The sequence below is a fragment of the Panthera onca genome, chromosome C2 (genome assembly GCF_046562875.1).
Source record: "Panthera onca isolate mPanOnc1 chromosome C2, mPanOnc1 haplotype 2, whole genome shotgun sequence".
Classification (NCBI taxonomy): Eukaryota; Metazoa; Chordata; class Mammalia; order Carnivora; family Felidae; genus Panthera; species Panthera onca.
In genome coordinates, this window is record NC_138347.1 from 149,571,777 (window position 1) to 149,595,536 (window position 23,760).

Here is a 23,760-nt window from a genome sequence, read left to right on the forward strand (position 1 = left end):
CTGATATTGTTATGGATCCCATCAGTCTTTTATTTCTCCCAACAGAGATAATGGACATTTTCTTATGTGTTAAAAGTCTGTGCTAGTGTGCAGAGACTGAGTAGTTTTTGCCTTAAAAAAAGACATTTCAAGTGATGGTAATTAGGTAGCACATTATTAAATTTTGTAACAGATAATTTAAATTCTAAGGGAAAATCAATTCCTTATAGACAAGTGGTAATTTGCTCTTTTTATACTCTGTGAATTTTGGCAGGATTTCTTTTGGGTCTCCTGATTTCCAATAGGCAAACATTTCTATTTTCTCCATTCTCTGTTTCTGGAATACCTGTTATTTACATAAAGGATTTCCTGGAACAAGGAAAGAAGCCCACTTTTGAATCATCTCAGTCTCTCATTGGATTCAGGTGATTCCAGCTGATTGCTACCCCATCTGCCTTCCAGAAGCAAATGTAAACCCTGTCTGGAGAAGTCTAACCTTATTAGGTCTCAGAAAATTCTATTAGTTTTCCTGTATAGAGCCTAACACTTAATAGAAAGTAATCATAACTATGAGGAGAAAAGATGATATGACAAAAACAAAAATAAACAAGATATCAGTATCCATAGAGGACACAGACAATGGACTTATCACATGTTGACCTTAAAATAAGTAGATCAGTATATTCAAGGAATTTGAAAGATGGAAAATTTTCAGAGAGAGCTATATCTATGAAAACAAGCCAAATAGAAATTCCACAGCTGAAAAATACAGTAACTGAAGGTGGGAGCTCAGTGGATTGGGTTAAGGGCAGATTAGACACAGCTGAATAGAGAATCTTCGGAAGTGAGGTGGGATCAGGATAGAGAGATATGAGGTTGGAAAACATGGAGAAGAGCAGAAGAGATGGGAGGACAAGTGGGATATGGTGGTTTTTACAGTAGGTGGTGCTGGATCATTTTGGATATCAGTATAGAGAAATTGTAGTAAGTTACACTGTACAAAAAGTTCAGGTAGATTGATTGCATGTTTAAATATAAAAAATACTATTTGAACAATAAAGCTTCTAGTAGGTAACAAATAAAAATATCTTCATGACCTTGGAGTAGACCAAGATTTTTTTTTAACAGGACACAAAAGCACTATCATAAAGGAAAATATTGATATGTCGGATCCCCTTAAAATTAGGAACTTCTGTTCATCAAAAGGCGTCATTAAGAGAGTAATGAGATAATACAGGAAGGTATTTGTCACACAGATAATCAACAGTGGGCTTTTAATTAGAACATCTAAAGAACTGAAAGCTGATAACTCAGTAGAAAGATGAGCACGAGACTTGAACAGGCAGTTGACAAAGTTCTCTCCAAGCGGCCATTTAACACACAAAAAGATGCATAGCCTTATTAGTCATCAGGAAAATTCCATTTGATTGTGATAACATACCATTGGATACCCACCAGAATGGTGGGTATATGTAATGAAAAAGCCTGATAATGCAGATTTTAGCAAAAATGTAGAGCAATTGGGATTTTTATATCTGCCTGTTGGAATGTAAATTGTTTTAATAATCACTTTGGAAAACTGATCATCAGTAGTGCCTACTAAACTAAATCTAAGAATGCTTTGTGATCCAGTAATTTCACTGGCAAGTACATACCCAACAGAAATGTTTACATGTACCAAGCATAAGGTATGCTTAGCATTATTCATAAATGGAAACAGCCTCAGCATCCATCAGTAATGAATACATTGTGGTATACCCATACACTGGGATACTATACAGCACTGAAAAAGAGCATGGATGAATATCACCAAATATAATGTCAAGCAAAACCATGCCTGTGGATAAGTGGTAATGTTTGGTCTGGTTATGATTAAGAGTTGAAGGAATGGCAACCTGTTCTAGAATTTCTCAGTGCGTGGATGAATTTTGTTGACTTTGAGTTTCATCCTAAGGTCATCTATACAGGCATTTTTAACAACGTGAACTTTAACATTAATATCTCCAGTATGTTTGTCTTGCGCCAGTTTTGCTAAAGGGCATTCTAGTCGTCGGCTGGAGGGCAGGAACCTGGCTGCCAGGATCCTGGGGGCCTGCTGGGAAACGGGGCTGGAAGCCCTGGTGGGATTCACTTAGTTTCCCCCTATTTGCACTTTGATGGTGGTTTCTTTCTCCCAGTCTAGAAACTTTCTGTTTTACTTTTTCTAGAGAATAAATCTCCAGACTTCAATGTCTGCCTGGATGCAAGTTCAGTGGCAGTCACCTAGATTCACTGGGAAGAGGAGGTAATCTAGGGATCAACTGCTTTTTAATCAGATTTTGCTGTATATTTGTTCTTTTACCCTTCCTCTTTCACACTTAGTTTTGGAAGTACCTTTTTAGTCCATAGTACCAGGCAAGTGGTTATCTACCTGGAAGAATAATGGATTTGGATTCCTTCCCAATCCATATAATAGTCAATTTCCAATGAATTGAGGACTTCAATGTGAAAGACAAAAAGAAGGGGAAAAGGAAAGATCTAGACCACATAAATAATGCCTATGAGTCACTAACAAAAGATGGAAAACCGAAAAAAAAAAAAACAAAACCCAAACTGAACCAGGTATTTCACGAAAGAGGAATATGAACAAACCAAAAAAAATATGCTTACCGTATTAACAATGGTGAAAATTCAAATGAAGACCACAAGATGTAGATGAGTAAAGATGAAATCTGATACTGGTAGATACCAATGAGCTTGTAACTTGGAAGGAACTGCTACCTGGTTGTTGGGAATACATTAGGAAGCAGTTGGGCAGTGACGCGATAGTGGAATGTTCGTGGTTCCACTCTTATGTGTGTACCTCAGCAGCTCTTGGACCTGTACCTTGGGAGACCATCGCAGAAGCATTCACAGCAGTTTCAAAGCAATATACGCCTAGCAAGCTAATATTTATTCAACACTTATTTCATGTCAGGAACTGTGCTCATGAGTCGAAAGATATGGTGAGCAAAATCAGACATAGTTTTTGCTCTTAGGTACTCTTAAATTTCCTGAATGACAAATATTATCAGATAATCAGAAGACATGACTAGACCCTTTTCCAGAGAAGACATCCAGATGGCCAACAGACACATGAAAAGATGCTCAACGTCAGTCATCATCAGGGAAATACAAATGAAAACCGTATTGAGATACCACCTCATGCTTGTCAGAGTGGCCAAAATGAACAACTCAGGAAACAACAGATGCTGGCAAGGATATGGAGAAACTGGAATCCTCTTGCGCTGTTGGTAGGAACGCAAACCGGTGCAGCTTCTCTGGAAAACAGTGTGGAGGTTCCTCAAAAAATTAAAAATAGAACTACCGTATGACCCAGTAATAGCACTACTAGGAGTTTATCCAAAGGGTACAGGAGTGCTGATTCATAGGGACGCATGCACCCCAATGTTTATAGCAGCCCTTTCAACAATAGCCAAATTATGGAAAGAGCCTGAATGTCCATTGACTGATGAATGGATAAAGAAGATGTGGTTTATATATACGATGGAATACTACTTGGCAATGAGAAAGAATGAAATCTTGCCATTTGCAGCAACGTGGATGGAACTGGAGGGTGTAATGCTAAGTGAAGTAAAGCAGTCAGAGAAAAACAGATATCCTATGTTTTCACTCATGGGATGTGGTACTTGAGAAACTTAACAGAAGACCATAGGGGAAGGGAATGGGAAAAAAATAGTTACAAACAGAGAGGGAGGGAAGCAAAAACCAGAAGAGACTCTTTAAATACAGAGAACAAACTGAGGGTCGATGCGGGGTGGGGGGGTGGTAGTGCGGGAAAGAGGGGAAAATGGCTGATGGGCATTGAGGAGGGCATTTGTTGGGATGAGCACTGGGTATCATATGTAAGTGATGAATCATGGGAATCTACTCCCCAAAACCAAGAGCAGACTGTATACACTATATGTTGGCCAACTTGACAATAAATAATATTAAAAGAAAAAGGATAATCAAAAATAGATTATAAAATTGCTCTTGGGTAAGGGCTTTGATGTATTCTGTTCTATGAGACTGTATCATTGAGAGGTTGAATTTAAGAAGGTCATCACTACAGTGAATGATGAAATATGTGTAGGAGTTGACTGGCAAGGAATGAAGAGAAGTGCCCTGTAGTTACAGACGTGATATCTTGTTGCTAGGGAAGGGGAGCGGGAAGTTTAACTGGAGGGGAAGATAGCAAGCCAAAGCAGGAGGTGTAGTTGGGGGCCAGACTCTGGAGGCCTTGAAGGTCTTGATGGGGAGTTTTAAGAACTTACATGTTAAAGACATGGAGATTTTAAGCACAGGGACAACTCAATGGACAAGATCCACATAGATACAGGGTGTGTAAGGGTTAGAATGACAAGAGTAGGACGTACACTAGCTTGGAGGCTGTTGTAGTTGAGGAGAAGGGAGTATGGAAGCTTGCACTTGATTTGGGGAGCATTTAATGATTGACTTCGTGTGAGAAGTAAGAGAAAGGGAGGTGATGTGTAAGGATGAGTCTAAGGTTTCTGGTTTGATAGCATTGGGAGTGATATTGTATAATGGGATATTATACTCTGAAAGACAACCATGTTTGTTGGGATAATTGTGTTTTGCTGGGATATGTAGATTTTGAAGTACCTTTGAGACAGACAAAAGTAGATGTCGAGTCAGCAGCGGAATATATAGATCTGTAGCTTAGAGACCAGATTTGGACTGCAGATACATAATTGGGAAACATCTGTGTATATAGTGGGAAGTCAAATCATTGGTGGAGATGAGATGGCATGGGTCAAATGGTAGGAAGGAAAGAGCAGTGGTCCTAGAACTGAGTCTTGATAAACTTGAGTATTTAGGACAAAAGCCATAGAGAGGGACCAACTAAAGAAGCTGAAGAAGAAAACTAGAAATGTATGGTGTCATACAGAGGAGTAAGAGGCATGGCAACAGTATTGAACGTTGCTGACCGGTACCTGCTGGATTCGATGTCATGGAGGTTGTCAGTGGCCTTGAAGTGAGTGATAGGTATGAGTCATACTGGGGTGGGTTGAGCAAGTAGGAGGAACTGTGGAAGGTGCTAGGTATAGATTTCTCTTTCAGGACTTGTTTGTTTGTTTGTTTGTTTGTTTCTTTCTTTCTTTCTTTCTTTCTTTCTTTCTTTCTTTCTTTCTTTCTTTCGAGAGCATGTGTGCACAGATGTGAGTGGGTGAGGGGCAGAGGGAGAGAACGAGAGACTTAAGCAGGCTCCAAGCCCAGCACAGAGCCCGAGGTGAAATCAAGAGTTGTATACCTAACTGACTGAGCCACCCAGGCACCCCTCTTTTAAGAGGTTTGATGAGATGGGAAGGAGAGAGACAATGAGGAATTTGCTAGAAGAACACGAACAGTGTTTTGTTAAATGGGAGAGAGTAAATATATAAAAGGGAAAATGAGTAATTGTCCGTTATAAGGTTCTGAGAAGGTGGAAGGGAAGGAGTTACTGGTCCACCGCTGTGACGGAAGGAAATGTGTCGAGGGCGGATACATAACAGGTGTGCATGTTGAGAATTTGGAAGGAGAGTTCCTTCATGATGCTTTCTGTTTGCTCTCATGAGAGGGTGGGCACTTGGGGGTTTGAAGAGAAGAAACTTTTGAAAACAGACTGGGAATACATTGACCGATGAAATACAGTCAGATTTTGGTACTGCTCTGGGCCGTTCATTCTTGGTGTCACACGTTTATGGTGGTGTTGAGTTTTAGCAGCCTTCTCTGCAGGCATCCAGAAAGCAAGTCACTGGATTCATGCAGACTTCCCTTGGCTAGATGGGTGCAAAGAGAAGAAAAGGGGCAAGGGTGTAATGAAATGGTAGATGATGGGAGATAATAAAGCAGGAAGTAAGAGAAGAAAAGGCTGATGGATCGGGAGAAGATGTCATGGAGTCAATTAAGAGAAGTTTCCCCGAAGTCGAGGAACCATCACAGTGGAAGAACACGCAAGTAGGATCAAGAGCAGATAATGGTTAGAGGGTGTGTTTGAAGTACTCATCTTGGAGGAGACGCTATACTCTTTCACTTGGGAAAAGCTGTTCAACAGATGGTGAGGCTGGGCAGGGAGGTGTCTGTCAGGCAACCCATCTCGGAAAGCAGAAAAGGAAGATGAGTTCCCATGTGTCTAGTATTTTCAGGTCCTCCTTCCTAGATTGGGCTGAGGGAGTAGCGCCGACTAATCAAGAGGTTCTTGGAGTTGCTGCTCTCGTCTTGGAAGCGCCCGGCCCCAGTGATAATGTGTTGTGCTGCCTGTCGCTGGGAGCTCCTGGCTGGCTGACGGGCTGCCCCAAGTCATCGTGTCACGTGTCGTGAAGCTCTTAGCTTCCACTTAACCTCTCGTTTCTGTGGTTTACTCATCATCGAGCAGTTATGTGCTCTGAATTCTTTAAGTAGTATTGATACATTTTTGCCGACTTAACAGTATTTTTCCTTCGTTTTGACTAATGCCATCTATTTGTTAGAGTATGGCCGGCAGTGTAATCAGTGACTCGAGCAGAGGATACTAACTGGCGGATGGAAATAAACTTGTGATTTGGTGCCGCTCCAGATAATAGCAGAAAGACAAAAGCATGACTAAATCTACAAAGAGGGCCACGTAAATGCTAAGCGTTAAGATGTCAGTATACTTTTAAGCGTTTTGTGCAAAACCACTTCTTCCCAGTTGACAGTAGGAGTTGGAAGTTTTCTCTGGGAAGTAGAAGTTGGGTGAGAGGGTAGGGACAGCGGAGCTGGGAAGAGGGATGTTGGCATCGGGAGATGTAAAGAGGCTTTCATATGATGCAGCCTGTGAACTCGCCGCCCTTTTGAGAGTTGAGGGGAATGGGCACTTGGGAAGGTGCCTGGTGGGTCCAGCAAACGGGATGAAACATGAGCCTATAAGTTTCTAACCACACCCTCAATATCTAGAGTGATGGCCCAATATGTTTCGTGGGTCTGGGCTGGGCACAGTTGGTCAGAGATTGACGTCTACTGAATGCCAGTGGGTTGCGGAAGTCTCGTTTTAGATATCCTAAAACTAGGGGACAAAGGGACATGTGAAAGCCAGATGTTTAGATGTAGTGTCTGTTCTCTGTATCACCCAGTGTTGAGATGAAAATCTTTCTTTGGATTCATGTACACAATTTAGTGAAGGAGCTGGAATTCATGTGACTTGCCTGAGGTCCCAAGCAAGTTTAGTACTAATGACCAACACGAGCGCAGACAACTTGTGGTTCTCCTTTGAACCTTTGAAACTCCAAGAGCGTTCTTCTGCCCAGACGACTTTTTCTGCCTTTCATCCGTCATCTGGAGAATGTGGTTTCTTTCTCATGGGCCAAGGCTAAATGAAATGAGGGCATTGTTTGGTAATACATTGGCAGATATATTCAGAGTTGCCTTGTTTTCTTTCCTCATAAACGTGTAGATTTTTCTAAGGCAAAAAACAGACGGTGCCTGACAAATTGCTAAAATCTAAACGTCAGCATGACGGGGACTGTGCCCCCTGGAAACATTTGCCTTGGCGACGTTTTCAGACAGATGCTATCAACTGTTTTATCATGAGAGGTAATCTTTTGCACTTCCCTGTGTGTAGACTGGTGATGTACATCGAGAGAGACAGCAGAAAGACCACTCCAGGCAAGGACCTGCAAAGCGGCAATGAATACCTGTCCAAGTGCCTGGACCTTCTCATCCGTCACATTGTGCACGAGCTGCCGCGGATCCTGGGTAAATTCTCCTCAGGCCCCTTGACGCTTCCCTTCCCGCGCTTGGGCTTTTAGGCCTCGCCTCTTTTTTCTTCTTGTTTCTCACTTAACACAGGAAAGCGCAGTGACACCGTTTCTTGAATGTGTAGTTTCAAGATTTGAACTCAGGATTTGCTTTATCTGTTTTTACAATTATTTTACATCAGCGACATGACTGAGGCAACGAGCAGGCTAAAGGTTACGTTGAGGTGTCATCTGTGGTAAACTGGCGATTTTAGAAAATAAACACGAGAAAAAGATTGTCAGAGCTTAAAATTGGGTTTGGGCCTTTTGTTTTAGGTGACTTTCTCAAGATTTCCTTCTGCCTAATTCTGAAGAAAAGATTTTTTTCTTTCGGGTTACAGCCACACATTTATTTACCCTTAAGAGAATTTAAAAATGCATAAGGATTAGCATTTAATATTAAAGAATTTTGATATTAAAATTCAAAGTTTGAAAATTTCTTTGGTTTAAATAAAAATATTAATTTGCAAAAGATGTTTTTTTTTTTTTCTGGCTGATCTGTTATTTCATTGTTATTTGGAGAAATTAATCTAAGGAATGTGTACATTTAGCTTAAATTTCATTCCATGCTTTTCCAGCAGATGTAGCTATAAACCAGAAATGTTTAAAATGTTAAATTTGATCCAGTTCCTTATGGTAAAATATACTCAGAAATTCGGAGTATTAAATCAGAATAATGAAAATACCTTTATGGCTGATTAATGGTATCTTTTTGCTCCTTACTAATACTTTGAGAGATTTTTTTTGGTTGTTAATGACTGAAAATAGAACATTTCAAATATTTTTTGGATTATAACCTCTTAAAGTTTAACCCGAAGGCTACAGTCTGGTCGATTGGTAGTTGACTTGCTTAGTGCCAGACTCATCCTGTTTTAGGGTGTGATGCTAAGATTCAGATGTCCACAGTGTAAGTTTTATTATTGGACTTTTCACCCAATGAGAAGTTTTAGGAATTGATCTTTTTTACTTCCATCCTATTTTATTATTTAAAATTGCAAGCTATAATCTGCTCACTTATAATTAAAAAGATTTTTTTAATGTTTATTTTTTTTTAAAGAGAGAGACACAGAGCATGAGCAGAGGAGAGGCAGAGAGAGGAGACACAGAATTTGAAGCAGGCTCTCGGCTCTGAGCTATCAGCACAGAGCTTGACATGGGGCTCAAACTCACGAACTGCGAGATCATGACCTAAACTGAAGTTGGACACTCACTCTACCGAGCCACCCATGCGCCCGTGTTCATATATAATTTTTTAAATACCCTTTCCCTGTTTACAGAAGTAAGAAGTGCTCATGGTTAAAATTTAGAAAAGACAAAAAAAAAAAAAAGGGAAGAAAAATCATATATAAAACCAATACTATATAAATTTTACTTAGAATTGCTAGATGAAAGAGGAAGCTTATATCCATTCTGTCCCCTGAGGCTACAGTTTTCTGTTATAATCTCAATATGCGTGAAGAAAACAGCACAGCCCCTACCCATTTCTTTTATTTAGAGATTAATTACTGTAGTAATCCCATTAGTGTTCCAGCCGTGACCAGTGGTCCCTAAGTATTTATGGTCTGTAACCTTCATGAATGATCCCGGATGTGCTTTGCAGGTGACATTCTTAACGCCTTGGCCAATGTTTCTGGTCGTAAACACCCATCAACAGTCCAAGCGAAACAGCTGAAGACGTGTCTCCCCCTGATGCCTATAGTGCTTCACCTCGTAACTTCTCAGGTACTATTTTATTAGGAAAAAATGATAGAAATGTGACTCCTGTCTAGGTAAGCTGGAGCCTAGAAATATCAACTCAGACAAAATATTTTCATTTTTGGTTTCTTACACGTGGCTTTCAGGATTTAATCTGTGGAAACTCTCGTCACACAGGTGTTTCGACCTCAAGTTGTAACAGAAGAGTTCCTTTTCAGTTATGGAACTATTCTTGTGAGTAACACTGAATTTTTCACGTTCCTAATAAAAATGTGGCTGTCTCTACTGTGTGTGGAATTTGGTGTCAGGATGAAGTAATTTTAAAATCCTTGTGGTATTTATTTGTCTCTAGGGAAGTGACCTTTTTATATTTTTATCTGTTGACTGTAATAAAATTTGACATTTGGAGAAAAATACATTCTCTCTTGATAATGTATTTTGTTCAGATAGCGCCCAAGCAGGGTAAATATGTCTGTAGAAAACACCTCAATAGATTTTAGTATTAAACGTCATGAAGAAATTTAACCTGGCAAGAATGGAATGCTGGGAATGTATTATCATCGTGATTTACTTATGTTGCCCAGTTATGCCCAGTATCTCTTTTGAGGATGGCATTTCTCTAAGTTAAGCTCAACTTTACTTTTTCTTTAATTTTGGTGAGAAGGGTAGCAATGAAAAATCATTGTCCTATCTTTTATTTCAGTTTTTGCCCACAAAAAGTAGTCTTTCTGTTCAGTTATGGCTCATGAATGATGTTGTTTTTTTTCCTAGCCTGGAATACAGTATATGCCATTGATAAAATGGGGAGATACACAAAAAGAAAGCTGACGTTTGTCACACGGTATCTCCGGTCTTATTTGATGTTAATAACAAACAACTGAGATTTTCAAAATGCCATTGAGGTTTCTAGTTAAGATGAAGTGAACATCTCCACTTTATTGTAGGTTTGAAATTAAAAAACAAAAATGATTGTCATCCCCAAATGAGACTGTAGTTTTCTAGAAGGTTCATCGTAAAGTGTGAAGTTTTGAAGTACAAATGTTGAGTGGAGGTCACTGATTTTTTAAGAAGTGTGTTCAGGGGATGCGGTAGGGTCCTTTTGTCCCCAGTTTCAAAACTTTATCATCCTAAGTGCGTTGAATCCTAATTTCTGTCAAGTACAGAATTGTGGTTGTACATTCATGAATTTGCAAATTATTAGAATTTCACTTACCACCTTCTTTTATGTTTGCTTTTAATTTCTTTTAATTTGCTTTTTAATCTGTTTTTAAGTAGTGTTCAGGTATCCTTTTGGCACGACTATACTTCTGTAATTCACTGCACCGACATATTGATGCCTGGCAATGGTGATTTTGCCCCTGCAGCCATCTTGGAATCTTTTGGCACAGTGTTTATTTGGGATGGGGATAATTGTCCTTGTCTCTTCTCTTATTTTTGTTCTCATGCGGAACACTTTTCTCTGCCTACGTTAGCTGAGTACGCTTTAGGTTTTCAAGGAACGAGCAAATGTGTCCAACTAAAAGTCTTCATGGGCATTCAGGAACGGTGTGTGTGTATTGTTGAGAGAACACATCTGCTCTGTGTAATGCTATCTATGCTCCATACAAGGGAGGAGGCCACACCAAGGAGGGATCTCCTCATTTCTCCCAAGAATGGGTGAACTCTGTGCAGGTTGGGAGGTATTCTGTAGGGTTTTCTTAATAGAGGCCCTTTTGGGAATAGATAATAGTGTGCCTGGTCAAAAGATAATTAGGATATTGGAAAATCTTTGGCGGTATTTTTTTTTTCCTTGATAATGGCACTTAGGTAGAGCGAGCTTAGGCAAATAAAATGGAAAAGGTCATTTGGCTTTCTTTGGGCTGTTTTCCTAGTTCGAATCATGGCTGGGCCCAGAATCTTTGCATTATTTTTCTCATCGCATTTGTTATTTGGCCTTAGCTGTGTTTTATTGTTCTTATACTTAGTGTTGATGGCTTTGATGAAAAACTAGCGAAGGGAAAGGAGTACCGACTAAAATGAAGGACCCAAATTTAGTTATGTACGGAGTTCTTGTGCATGTTATTATGCACTGCGGAGAGTTGGTGGTTGCTTCTGTGAATTGATTCGTAATCTGTCCAGAAGATGCTAAAGGTATGACAGAGGTGACAGTGCCCTACTGATGCCACCAGGCAAAGGGAACTTACCTGACATCCTACAGCTCCTTGGAAATTCACAGTGCAGATTAGCATATTAAAACCTCTTGGGTTTTGTGCTTTGAAATAATTCTTTTAATTTTTGCTCAGGTAGCGGTTTCCTGGACTTATTTGAGAGTTTTGTTTGTTTGTTTGTTTGTTTTGTGGGGAGCAAAGGGGCTGCACAGCTCTAAGTGTCCTGTAGAGCAGTCCACAGCATGGCTTTGTGAAACTGTCCACAGCACAGCGCGTCTTCTGTCCTGGTGGCCTGGGGGAGCAGTTCATTCCTGTGTATGTGTTTAGGACTGTATTTTGAAAGCCTTATTGTTCCATATGGAGATAAGTATTTTTAGTATTTTTCACAATGTATCTGGGAGAGTAGCTTGATCTGCCTTAATCTGAGGTATCAAGTGTGGTTCGTCTTTAGTAATCGTGCCCAGTGGCAGTGGCTTGGCACCCAGAACTTTCCGGGCTTCCCCCGAAGCAGCTGTCTAGGAGCTGCAGGCCTGCCGTCCATGGGTGTGGAGATGGCAGTCAGGCTGGGGTGATGGTCACTCGTTAGGAGGGGCCCGCCGGGTGGAGGGAGCGGTGGGACTGTACCTCGCGTCAGCTTCGGTTTTCATGCTGGCACCAGGCATCGTTTGCCTATTTGGCTCATAGACATCTTATTTATTTTATTTTATTTTATTTTTTTTGGTAAAAAAAAAAATTCAGGATACTTCTCATACACGGACACGTGAGTATAGGAATTAACGTTTTGTAAACATTTTTTCCCAACGATAATGAAGTTTTGGTCGTTTTATGTTTTAAAGAGGGAAGTATTTGGAAACAATTTAGCAGGGCACCTTTAAAACCATTATTAAGCTTTCAAAGGGTCCAGGCAAAAGCTGATAATTGCTATTTTCCCTTCTTATTAACAGAAACAGTGTGTCATCATACCCGCCTCCCTCTCTAGTTAAAAAAAAAAAAAAAAAAGTAGGGACAGTGTGAGCAGTAAAACATCTGGGGAAGTGCTATGGGGAAATCCTGTGGTGAATACCATCGTTCTTTTGGGCCTCCATTGAATTGGGCTGGAAAATAGGAAGTAGGGACATTAAGGAAATACGCTCGGGAACTCATGATGTATGTTATCCTAATGTTCACTGTGTTTCTTGTGTCCTTTTGAAAATGCTGGTGATTAATGAGCTGACGAAGAGGATTTTCTTGTATTTTTTTCTTACGTTCTGGCCTTGTTAGTTTTTAAAAGTGCAGTGATTGTGTGGCGGTTATAATTTCCTACAAAAAAGCCATCACAATTCTAATTTTCAAGCACAAGAAGTGATAAAATTATTCTGGTAGATTTTAATACAAAAATATAATTATAATCTCCATTATTAAAAGATCTTCACTTATCCTGGGCGTTGAGATAATTGTTTAAGAAAAGACATGCTTCCTGTCTTTTGCAGAGTTTTAAGTGAATATTGTTTTGTTGGTAGGTATTGACTTCAGTTGCAGTGGGTAGAGCAGAGAGAGTGCACTCTTACGTTTTTAAAAATATGATAAATGTGTTTATTCTCTGCCACACAAATGTTATTCTGAGTCTCCCTCCTCCCTTTTATGAACCGTGGATTAATTCACATACATAGTTTGCTACAGGAGCTCATTTCCAGCTTCTTTGAGGTACTGACTAATATTGCACAGCGCTGGCCTGCCCTTGAGGTGCAGCTTTCCTCTCTGGAGGGGGTCATTTTCTGCCCCCCACTCCTCTCCGCAGTGAGCCTGGCTGTGGGGTAGGCATCCATGCTTTTTTTGCTCCTCTGCTAAAACTCCCATCTTTGAAGCTGGCGCCCTCAGGGGATGGCCTGTGTTACGCCCTGTGCTGTGTTCCTACAGATTCCTGGGTCATGGCTGCTCGTTCCTCGGAATCTTCTAGCGTGGAGCTCACGGTCCGTTTCTCCATGCTGTGCCTGTCCACGTTCTTGGGAAACCAGAAATCCCTTCGGACCATCCTTCCAACACCTCAGCCTCTCTGCCCCCTCTTTCCTCGGGAACTTATCTTCCTTCTCTCAGCTGCCAGCATCCATGACCTCATTTCCAGTGTCACACTGGCTGGCCACCACCCCTGATTTTCAGCCCCCTTCCTCTGTTCCCCATCTCCAGCAGCCTTTCGGTTAAACTGAGACTTCATTTCATCTTAGCCCTTTCCGCTAACTGTCCTGCCCTCCCGAGGGCCAATGACTTCACTTTTCACTCAGTTCCGAGTCCCTTGTTCAGTCCCCATTACTGCCTTATGCAAACCTGTAACGCCCCTTGCTTTCTTCTTCCAGTACCCTCCTCTGGCCGACCTTAATTCTGGTCCCAGTTAATTCTCCACCTCCGGCTTTGAGTGTCTAGATACGGCTAGAGAAAAACAACAAAATAACTGGTCTCATTTTATTTTATTTTTATTTATTTTTTTATAACTAGTCTCACTTTAAATTCACGATGGCTCATCTCAGGTGAGCCCTCTCTGCAGACTGGTGCGCCTGGTTTCTTTTCCTAATTTATATGCCTTCATGCTTACTAGAAAAAGAAATATATCAAAAGACATCAACGTTGGTAAATCAATGAAACATTCAGTAGGGATTTTTTTTTTAATTAAGCAGGGGAACAAAGTAAGTTGAAGGAAGCCCATAATTCCACTATCGAGATGACCCTCCTTGACATTAGAAAAGAAAAAAATTAATACACGTAATATGACTAGAAAATTCCAATAGTGTGGAAGGCAGAGAATGGAATGTGAAAGCACACACACCTCCCAGGCCGGCATCTGTCTTCCTAAAGGAAACCTCTGCTTGTGGTTTCCTGTGATTTCTTCCTTGGAAACTTTTGTCCTCATCTGTGTTTGTGTATTATCTATATTTTAAAATATATGTACAGGAAAGATCAGAGTACAAACACTGCATGGGGCTTTCTTTCTTTACTTAGTAATCCATAGACCTCTAAATAGATTTATGTAAGTCAAAAGACATCTTTCTCTGAATATTTTATTCAACGTCAATTCTGTATTTACTCAGCAAAAGTTATGTGCCCCTTTTGGAACTTTGTGAAATTATTTCAACCAAATTATCATGACAAGCTACTTTTTTTTTTTTTATTATGTATTATGTTATTTTTTTGTGGTCTTTTTGGTTTTTGTAATCATAGATTGAAAAAACCAATTTAAAGTGTCTTATATGTTTAGCTTTTAAAGAGCATAGGTCTTTTAAGATTTTCTCTTAAAGGCAATTTGTGCTTATTTAAATTATAAAATATATGCTTGTTAAAGAATATGTAGAAAATTACAGTGAGATTTGAAGGAAAAAAATCACCCATAACTCCACCACTCCGAGAGACCACCATTGTTAACATATTGTTTACTCAGAGTGTTTTCAATTTGCATATATGCACTTGTGTGTAGAAAACCGTCTAACATACATATGAGTTACACTGTATGTGGTTCAGATGATGCTGTGTGTGTTTGTATTGTCTTGTTTCTATTTAACTTTGACTCATAAGTATTTTCCTACAGCTTTAAAAATTTCTTTTTCCCCCCACAATTATTGGCTATATGCTCTCCCATTTGTATAAACTGTATACAGTTTTCTGCCATTTCAGTGAAGTTCAAAAATACCTAAACAAACAGTACACTATTTAGGGACACATGTATATCTAGTAAAACTATGAAAACATGCCAAGGAAATGATAAATTCATGACAGTCATTATCTCCAAATGAATGAATGAGGTGTGGGAAGCTCATGCAGAGAATTGGGAACATTTTAGTTCCTAACTCAAATATATGTGTTAAGGATTTTATTTATTCTTGATAACCCCCAAACCTACACATATGTTCTTATGTATATGTTATATACAGTCATTTCTATTTACCAAATATTTTAAGAAGAACCATTGGATCATCGTAGCTTCATTTTCCCTCCAGACTAATTGCTTATGTTTTTTATTCCAAGGTAATCTTATATTTTGTTTGCTACTTGTTATTACATATAAAATACCATATATGTATTATTTTTTGCGCCAGGGGACAGAACTAAGTTGCAGGGCTTCCGCACGTCACTAGTATGGTGGCACTGCCTGTTTATACTGTTTTGCTTATTAAATTAATTTTTTTTAACGTTTATTGACATTGAGAGAGAGAGCGCACAAGTAGGGGTGGGGCAGGGCAGAGAGAGGGGAAGACACAGAATCAGAAGCACGGAGCTGTCCGCACAGAGCCTGATGCGGGGCTCAAACTCACGAACCACAAGATCATGACCTGAGCCGAAGTGGGACACTCGACCGACTGAGCCACCCAGGCGCCCTTCTGTTTTGTTTAGATCATGTTCACGGAGTAACTCTTCTGTGTGGGGCGTTCAGCTGGGGACTGGAAAACTCACCCAGGGAGCTCACAGCCAAGCTGCTCAGGCCTGCCTCCAGAACAGTATTGGGGGTCATTCTGCATGGAGGCACAGGGTTGGGGTTTAGATAGAATATATATGAGGGACCAACAACGCTAGTTAACCATGAAGGCAAGCCTTGAACTGCTACATCTCGATGCAGTTTGCACACAGGGTAGCTAAGGCTTGACCTTCCTTGGAGAGGACTGTTTCACCTGATTATGTGCATCCTTACTTCCGAGGTAGTAAGGGAACAAGTGTGGCATACTGGAAATGGTTATGTATCGGTTGGATTGTCCTCAGTATTTATAGGTTGACATTTCTGTGCTTCTGTTGCCAATGAGTTTATTCTGACATTACATCTCATGGATAGTGAACTGTATGTTTAAAAACGATTATAGGGGCGCCTGGGTGGCTCAGTCGGTTAAGCGTCCGACTTCGGCTCAGGTCATGATCTCGCGGTCCATGAGTTTGAGCCCCGCGTCGGGCTCTGTGCTGACCACTCAGAGCCTGGAGCCTGTTTCAGATTCTGTGTCTCCCTCCCTCTCTGACCCTCCCCGGTTCATGCTCTGTCTCTCTCTGTCTCAAAAATAAATAAACGTTAAAAAAAAATTAAAAAAATAAAAACGATTATAGTTTATTATATATATATATATATACACACACACACACACACACATATGTATATACTATTCATATGATCATATTTTAAAATTGTGATTGTATGTATGGTATTTATGTGTATAGTATTTAATGCTTTCGAGGAATTACTTCATTAAGAATGATAAGTGCAGTTTTGGGAGAAAGATTAGTTGTATTTGCTTTCAGAGTTATTTTGAAATCTTATTTTCATTTTTTACAGAGTCATATTAAATCTATAGACTCAGGAGAAACTAACATAGATGGAGCCGTAGGTGAGTAGACCATGGGGCATTTGACATCTTTGTCTGAAGTACTTTGATATAGTGATTTTGAACATGAAAATAAACACCTGTAATAACTAACTGTATTCCTAGGACTGATGGCATCGGAAGAATTTATCAAGATCACGTTGTCGGCTTTTGAAGCAATAATACAATATCCTGTTTTGTTGAAAGACTATCGCTCTACGGTCAGTTCTGCCAGCTTGTGAGAAAGATACGGTTTTGTTTACTTGGTAACTCTGTATGTAAAGAGACTAGTTTACATATGCTCGATTCCTATCTATTCTCACATGAAATAACCACTCAGAAAAGCCGCTGCCCTCACAAGAGGCACATGAAGAACTCCCTTCCTTCCTTGTTGACTTCTCTGGAATTTTCATTGCTCATTATTGTCTTTCTCTTCTGGTCCACACCTTACGCCCAGCTTCCTTCTTCTTCTTTCCTGGTTATTTGTGGTACCCAACTGCATAAACTCTTAGAGCAGAGTTTCTCAACCTTGGCACTATGGGCATTTGGAGATGGACAGTTCCTCGTTATAGTAGTTGTCCTGGGCATCGAGGGATGTTTAGCAGCGTCCCTGGCTTCTACTCACTAGATGTAGGTAGCACTCACTCCTTCCCCCTTCAGTGATAAATAGAAAGGCCTTCACACATTGCCAGAGGTCTTCTGGGCAGAGAAATTGCCCCCATTTCAGAACCTCTGCCTTACGCTGATGCTTAGGTGAGTGGAGCACTGACTTTAGAGGAGGGAGGAAAGGCTTTGTGATCTCATTCTCACCCGCAGAAAGCCTCAAGAAAAGAAGCCAGATGGGATGAACACTGGGTGTTGTATGTAAGCCAGTCTGACAATAAATTATACTCATAAATAAATAAACAACTATAAAAAAGCCAGGTAAGATGAGAACCCTTGTTATCATTTTCCCATTCTCTCTAATGGTTCTAGGGGTTGACCGAACTCAGCAAGGCAGTTCTAACTTGGCGTCTTTCAAGTGTTTGCGGTCAGCGGTGCCTGGGGCTGGAATCATCTGAAGCCTCATTCACTCCCGTGTCTGCCTCCAGCTGGGACTCTTGGGACATCTTCTCCATCCTCTATGTGGTCTCTCCAGTGGAGTGACTTCGGGGGGGGCCTCACCTCTTACATGGCGTCTGGGCACTCTCAGGACATGTGTTTCAAGAGAAGGAATCATGATTTTTTGAGTGTAGAAAATGTCTATCAATTCTTCATGGTTGTTTCCTCCTCCACCTCCTCCTCCTCTCTAAAAGTGCATTAAAAAAATGTGTAGTTTAATACTGTAAAACCAGTGCTCCAGAAATTGCCACTCAGTTAAAAAAACCATGACCACAGCCCTGAATTCCCCCAGTCACGATTCCTTTCCTCCCTGGAGAGGGGGCCACTATCCCGACTTCCATAGTGATGATCCCCATGCTTTCCTCTGGAGGCCTGTGTGTGCATTCCTAAACCATATAGATTGGTTTTGCCTGCTTTTGTGCTTTGTGTCAATACGGTATGTATTTATTTGTGACTGCTTTTTTGGCTTAGTGTTTGTGGGACATTCTTGTTAAGTATCTATATGGTTTAATTTTTCACCGGCATATTGTAGCCCAATGTTGATTTTGAGTATATGCAGATATCACAGTTTACTTATTTATTCTTGATAGACACTAGGCTCTTTCCAGCTTTTGGCATTTTCAAAATATTGCAACGGAGATTCCTTTATGTATTTTGCACCACATAAGCATGCAGTATTTCTAGGATACATACTTAGGAATGGAATGAGTGGTTGTAGAATACATGCAAACTCATTTTGTCTAGAAAATGCCGTAGTGTTTTCCAGAGAGGTCGTACTAGTTTATATTCACACTACCAGTGCAGTATCGGATCCCCACCGCCTTCTCAACTCTTGTTATTTCAGGTTTTTTAATGAATGGGTATATAGTGATATTTCACCATGGTTTTAAATAGTAAGATCAAGACTACTAATGAGGCTGTTGTTTTCAAGTGTTTATTGGCTTTGTTTCATTGTGAAGTGACCTTAATTTCTAGTAATGCTTTTTGCCTAGAGGCTTGTTTTTGGCTCATTTTAATATAATCACAAAACTTTCTTTTGCTTAATATTTGCTGACATACCTTCTTTCATTTTTTTGTTCCAACATCTCTCTATTTTTATATTGTAGATCTGTGTCCTGTAAATATCATAGTATTTAAAAAAATCTAATTTGAGCAGTACTTAACTTTTCACTGGAGCATGTACTCCATTTACGTTTAGTGTAGTTCCTAGTATATTTGGATTCATTGTACCATTTTCTTTCAGACTTTTTCTCTTTTCCCACCTCTAATTTCTTCTCTTGTATAGTGATTTACTTTCTTTTGCACTAATTATTTTCTCTACAGAAGGTTGGTGTTTAGATTCTCCCTTTATTATTTTACTGCTTACCCTAAAATTTACATCATGCACATTAACTTATTAAAAGCTGAACTTAAAAAAGAAGCTATCTCGTAAGTAAAATACAGACCTTAGCCAACAACTCCATTCAGCGCCCCTGTGATGTATATTACTTTTGCCTGATACTTTACAGTCTATCTTGTTCTGTTTCTTTCTCTTTAACTCTCTTTTATTATTAAGTAATAATATAATACTCATTATTACTGTAATATAGTGTTCAATTACATTTGCCCACGTATATACTGCTTTTTTGGTTGTTGTTTGTTTTGTTTTTCTTTCTTAGTTCTCCCTCCCTCCATCTGGCCCCACTTCTTCATGACTGCAGTATATCCTTCGCAGGTTTCCTTAGCTTGGGAGTGCTTGTGGCCTGCTCTTTGTCTGTTAAGCCATTGTTTTTTGAAGGAGATTTTTTTCTGAGTATTAAATTCTAGGTTGGCAGTTATTTTTGTTCTTGTTTAGTACTGTGAAGATGTTATTTCACTATCTTATGTTCTGAATTTTCTTGAAGTCTGTTTTTCCTGTGAAGATAATCTGTCTCTTTGTCCCTTGTCTCCATTTAAGACTATTTTTTTGGGAAGAGAAGGAGGGTCTTTGGTTTTCTGTAGACTCACTATGATGTAACTAACTGGGGACTTCTTTATATTCTGCTTAGGATTCTCTGTGCTTCTTGAATCTGTGGATTGTCCTTTTTCATCAATTATGGAAAATTCTTAGCCATCATCTCTGTTCATTCTCTCTCTCCTTTGCTCTGTCTCCGTCAGCAACTCAGGCCACATATACATTAAACTTTGTCGGTGTACTTTCTATATTTGCTGTCTTTCTACATATTCCATATTTTTCTCTCTCGGTGTCATTTTCTGTTTGGTTAATTTCTATCTTCTGTGTCCAGTCTCATGCCAAACATTGCCATTGACTTTTTAATTATGGTTATTTTCCATGTGTAGAACTTCTCTTACCACTAGAAATTCTGCTTATCTGTTTTTTCAGCCTACTGTATTTTTTATAATTTCCTATTCCCTATAGTTATCTTCCAGTTGTGGTTTATTTGTTCGCATTTGTTAGATGTGGCTGTTTTACACCATGTCTGATAATTCCAATATTAAGAGACTGTGATGTGAGATAGTGTCTGTTATACAATCTTTTCCGTGTACAACTCATCTTGTTTTCTTGGAGAACTTACGTTTACTGCTTGTTGGTTGTTGGCCTTGAAATCTGTGGGTATTTCCTGAAGCCTATTGTGGATGCTCCCTCCTCTAAGAGGCTTTGTGTTTGCTTTGGGGCCCTGCCAATCAGGGCTACCTCAGGCCAAGGTCATTTGCACCTAGTGTGCAAATCTCTGAGGCTCTAGGTCTGAGATCATAACGTCCCAGGGCAGCTTCTGCAGCACTTCCTAGGAGTGTGAACGTGTGTGGAGGGGTTGGAGAATAGATCTAATTTCTCCATCACTGTTAAGAGAGTGTAATCCCCCCTCCTCAGTGCCCCGCTCAGGGTGGGAGATTCACAAAAGTGCATGTGCTGGGAAGACCTGGACTCCGACCTTTCTGGCCCTTGCAACCCCCACTAGAGCCTGTGCTTGGGTTAGTGGTAGGCACTGCCAGGGTACAGTCAAGTGTGTGCTCATGTCTTCTACTCCACTCTCCAGTTAAGACTTCCATTCAGAATTGGTCTAGAAGTTCCTCCACTGTCTTTTCAGAGTTTGAATACTTTTAAGGTCTTGTTCTTTTATATTTTATCTGGCCTTTATCATTGTTTTCAGTGATTTAATTTAATCCAGATAACCATACCCACTATTACCAGAAACTCTGTTTCTTATGGCAGTGATTTCTGAGTATTGCCCCAGTATTGCTTATTGATTCTTTATCCTGGTGAACGATACCCCATGGATAATTTGTTAAGATCCACTGTTTATAAACATCTGTACCTAGATGTATATAAACATTTAGTTTATTTGGTAAACACGAAATGCCATCGTAATAATCATTGAAACTACAGCCCATAGTATTATGATAGGAAAGGTATCATTTGCAACTCATGGGTTTCATAAGAAATATTTTTTAATGCTGTAACCTATGGGAAATCTTCTAATTACCTCTTCTTGAGCATGACTGGAATACATGAAATGGAAGACCTAGCACTCTAAGGAGCATAACATTGTTGGAAATGTTAGCGCAAACTGTGTTCAAGGCTGCTGATCAATACTTTATGTGGAAGTGATTACATGCATTTAATTCTTGATGAGCACAATTGCTTAACTCAGATTTTTTTCCAGAGTTTAGACCACATTAATTGCTCAGAGTTGGAAATCAACAGTGTGGCCTACACAGCAGTCAGCAGTACACGATGATTTGGATTGTGTAGACAACTTGCTCCCATTCACGGTGGTTTCAAGAACATGTAACCAGTAGCAAAGAGAAAAATAATGGTGAACAAAGGTGATTCTTTTTTAGAAAATCCTGGCAATAATATACATACATCACCTAAAATATATTTCAGTTTCTTTAATTTAAAAAACTAAGCTAAGTTATAATGCCTTTTTTTAATAATGCCTTTTTTTTTAAATGAAAACCTGTCCCTTTGTAAGTTTTTAAACTAAAGGCTAGAGGCTAATAAATATTGAGTAATTTATCGTTAATTAATCCAGATTTTTGAATTAATCTTAAGAGCTGGTGAGGTTTTAGAATGTGGAACTCTGAGAAACTTCTACTGGGAATGTAAGTTGGTACAAATACTTCAGAAAAATGGTAGTAGCTATTGAAGCCAGACATAGTATATGCCATTGATTCAGCAGTTTCACCTCTAAATATACATTCGGTAGAAATATGGGCTTATGTTCACCAAAATACATATAGAAAGATGCTCATAACTCCAAACAGGAAACCATCCAAATGTCCATCTCAGCAATCTAATGGATAAATTATGGTTTAGTCACATGATAGAATACCTCGTAGCAGAGAAAATGAATGATACATTATTATGCTTCAGAACTTGGATAAATCTCACAAAGTTAATGCTGAGATAAAGATGGAAGATACAAAATATCAGGATCCAGTTGCATTAAATTGGAAAACAGACAAAGCTGTTACCAGTCAGGATAGTGGTCATTCCTAGGGCAGGTGGTGACTAGAGGGAGCTACGAGGGGCCTTTGCAATGTTCCGGTAAAGTCTTTTTTTGATCTGGGTGCTGGGTACAGGAGTGTGTTCATCTTGTGAAAGTTAACCGAGACATATGCCTGAGGATTAGTATACCTTTATGTATGTATGTTGTTGAATTAAGTGTACGTAAATATAAAAATACTTTTCATAAATTAATTTATAATTATAAATCCTTAAGTAACATTAAGACCTTAGAGCAATAGTTAATTAATAAATAATCTTTGGATGCCTAAACAGTTCTAAATAAGAAACAGTTACAAAACAGTGATCATTAAGTATAGTTTTTACTTTATTTTTTACAAGGGCGGTAGATGAACAAAATTTGTAAATGCTTTTGAATTATACCTTTTAACTATACTTTAAAATTGTTTAAATTGTATGGCATAAATGCTAGTAGACAGAAAAATATCTAAATTATTCTTTATTTTCTCTCTAACTTTTTTTATGCTTGATTAAAAAGAAGGTTGATTACTTTGGTTAAAGATGATAATTAAATAGTTAATACAAAGAAATATAAATATGTGTAGAAGATAATATGATTTTCTGTTTATTAAGAAAACTAGAATAGTTTATTCAGAGAGTAAATTTAATTTGATACCCATTTTGTTTTATTTAATAGACTTAATTTTAAAGCTACAGTTCAATACTTTAAATTCATTTCTATTTGTGTCTTTATACATTTGTGAATGCCTAAAGGCATACATATGAGGGCATATTAATCCTTTACTGTAGATTGTTACATGAATAATGTACACAAAAAGTAAAATTGGAATTAGTCTTTTTAATACAAAATAATTAGGTTATTTTATACTCATTAATAAAGATTTTTGTCAAAATATTCTGTGAAATTTCAAAAAATATATTTCTCATAAATAAGTAAAAGTGTATAGATCTTGGTAAATGTAACCCCCCCTTTTTTGCAAAGTAACTGATAAGAATTAGCATATCTATTAATCATTGGTGTGGGCTTGTATCCTGTACTAATTTCCTATTGCTTCTGTAAAAAATTATCAAAACTTTAGGGACTTAACACAAGTTTATTATGTTATGATTTGGGAGGTGAGAAGTACAAAATTGGTCTTTGGGGTTAAAATCAAGGTGTCAGCACACCTGTGTTCCTTTTGGGAGAAGTAAGGGGAAAAGTCTTTTCCCTCTCCTTTCCTGGCTTCCTGGGGCTGCCTGTGTTCCTTGGCTCATGCGTGACCTCTTATTCCATCTTCAAAGGTGGC

General features: G+C 39.1%; 1 protein-coding gene across 15 annotated transcripts in view; it reads left to right on the forward strand.

Moving 5' to 3' along the window:
* The window catches only part of ULK4 (unc-51 like kinase 4), a 577,302-nt gene that overhangs the window by 184,315 nt on the left and 369,227 nt on the right, over positions 1-23,760 (forward strand). For all 15 annotated transcript variants that reach the window (XR_013549925.2, XR_013549926.2, XR_013549927.2 and 12 more), the window contains 5 exons: positions 7,580-7,713; positions 9,355-9,476; positions 9,627-9,683; positions 16,875-16,926; positions 17,029-17,123. Coding sequence is in view for 12 of the 15 variants with exons in the window: in XM_078432438.2 (XP_078288564.2) it covers positions 7,580-7,713; positions 9,355-9,476; positions 9,627-9,683; positions 16,875-16,926; positions 17,029-17,123 (460 nt within the window). In the remaining 3 variants the exon portion in view is untranslated. The remainder of the gene's footprint in view (positions 1-7,579; positions 7,714-9,354; positions 9,477-9,626; positions 9,684-16,874; positions 16,927-17,028; positions 17,124-23,760) is intronic.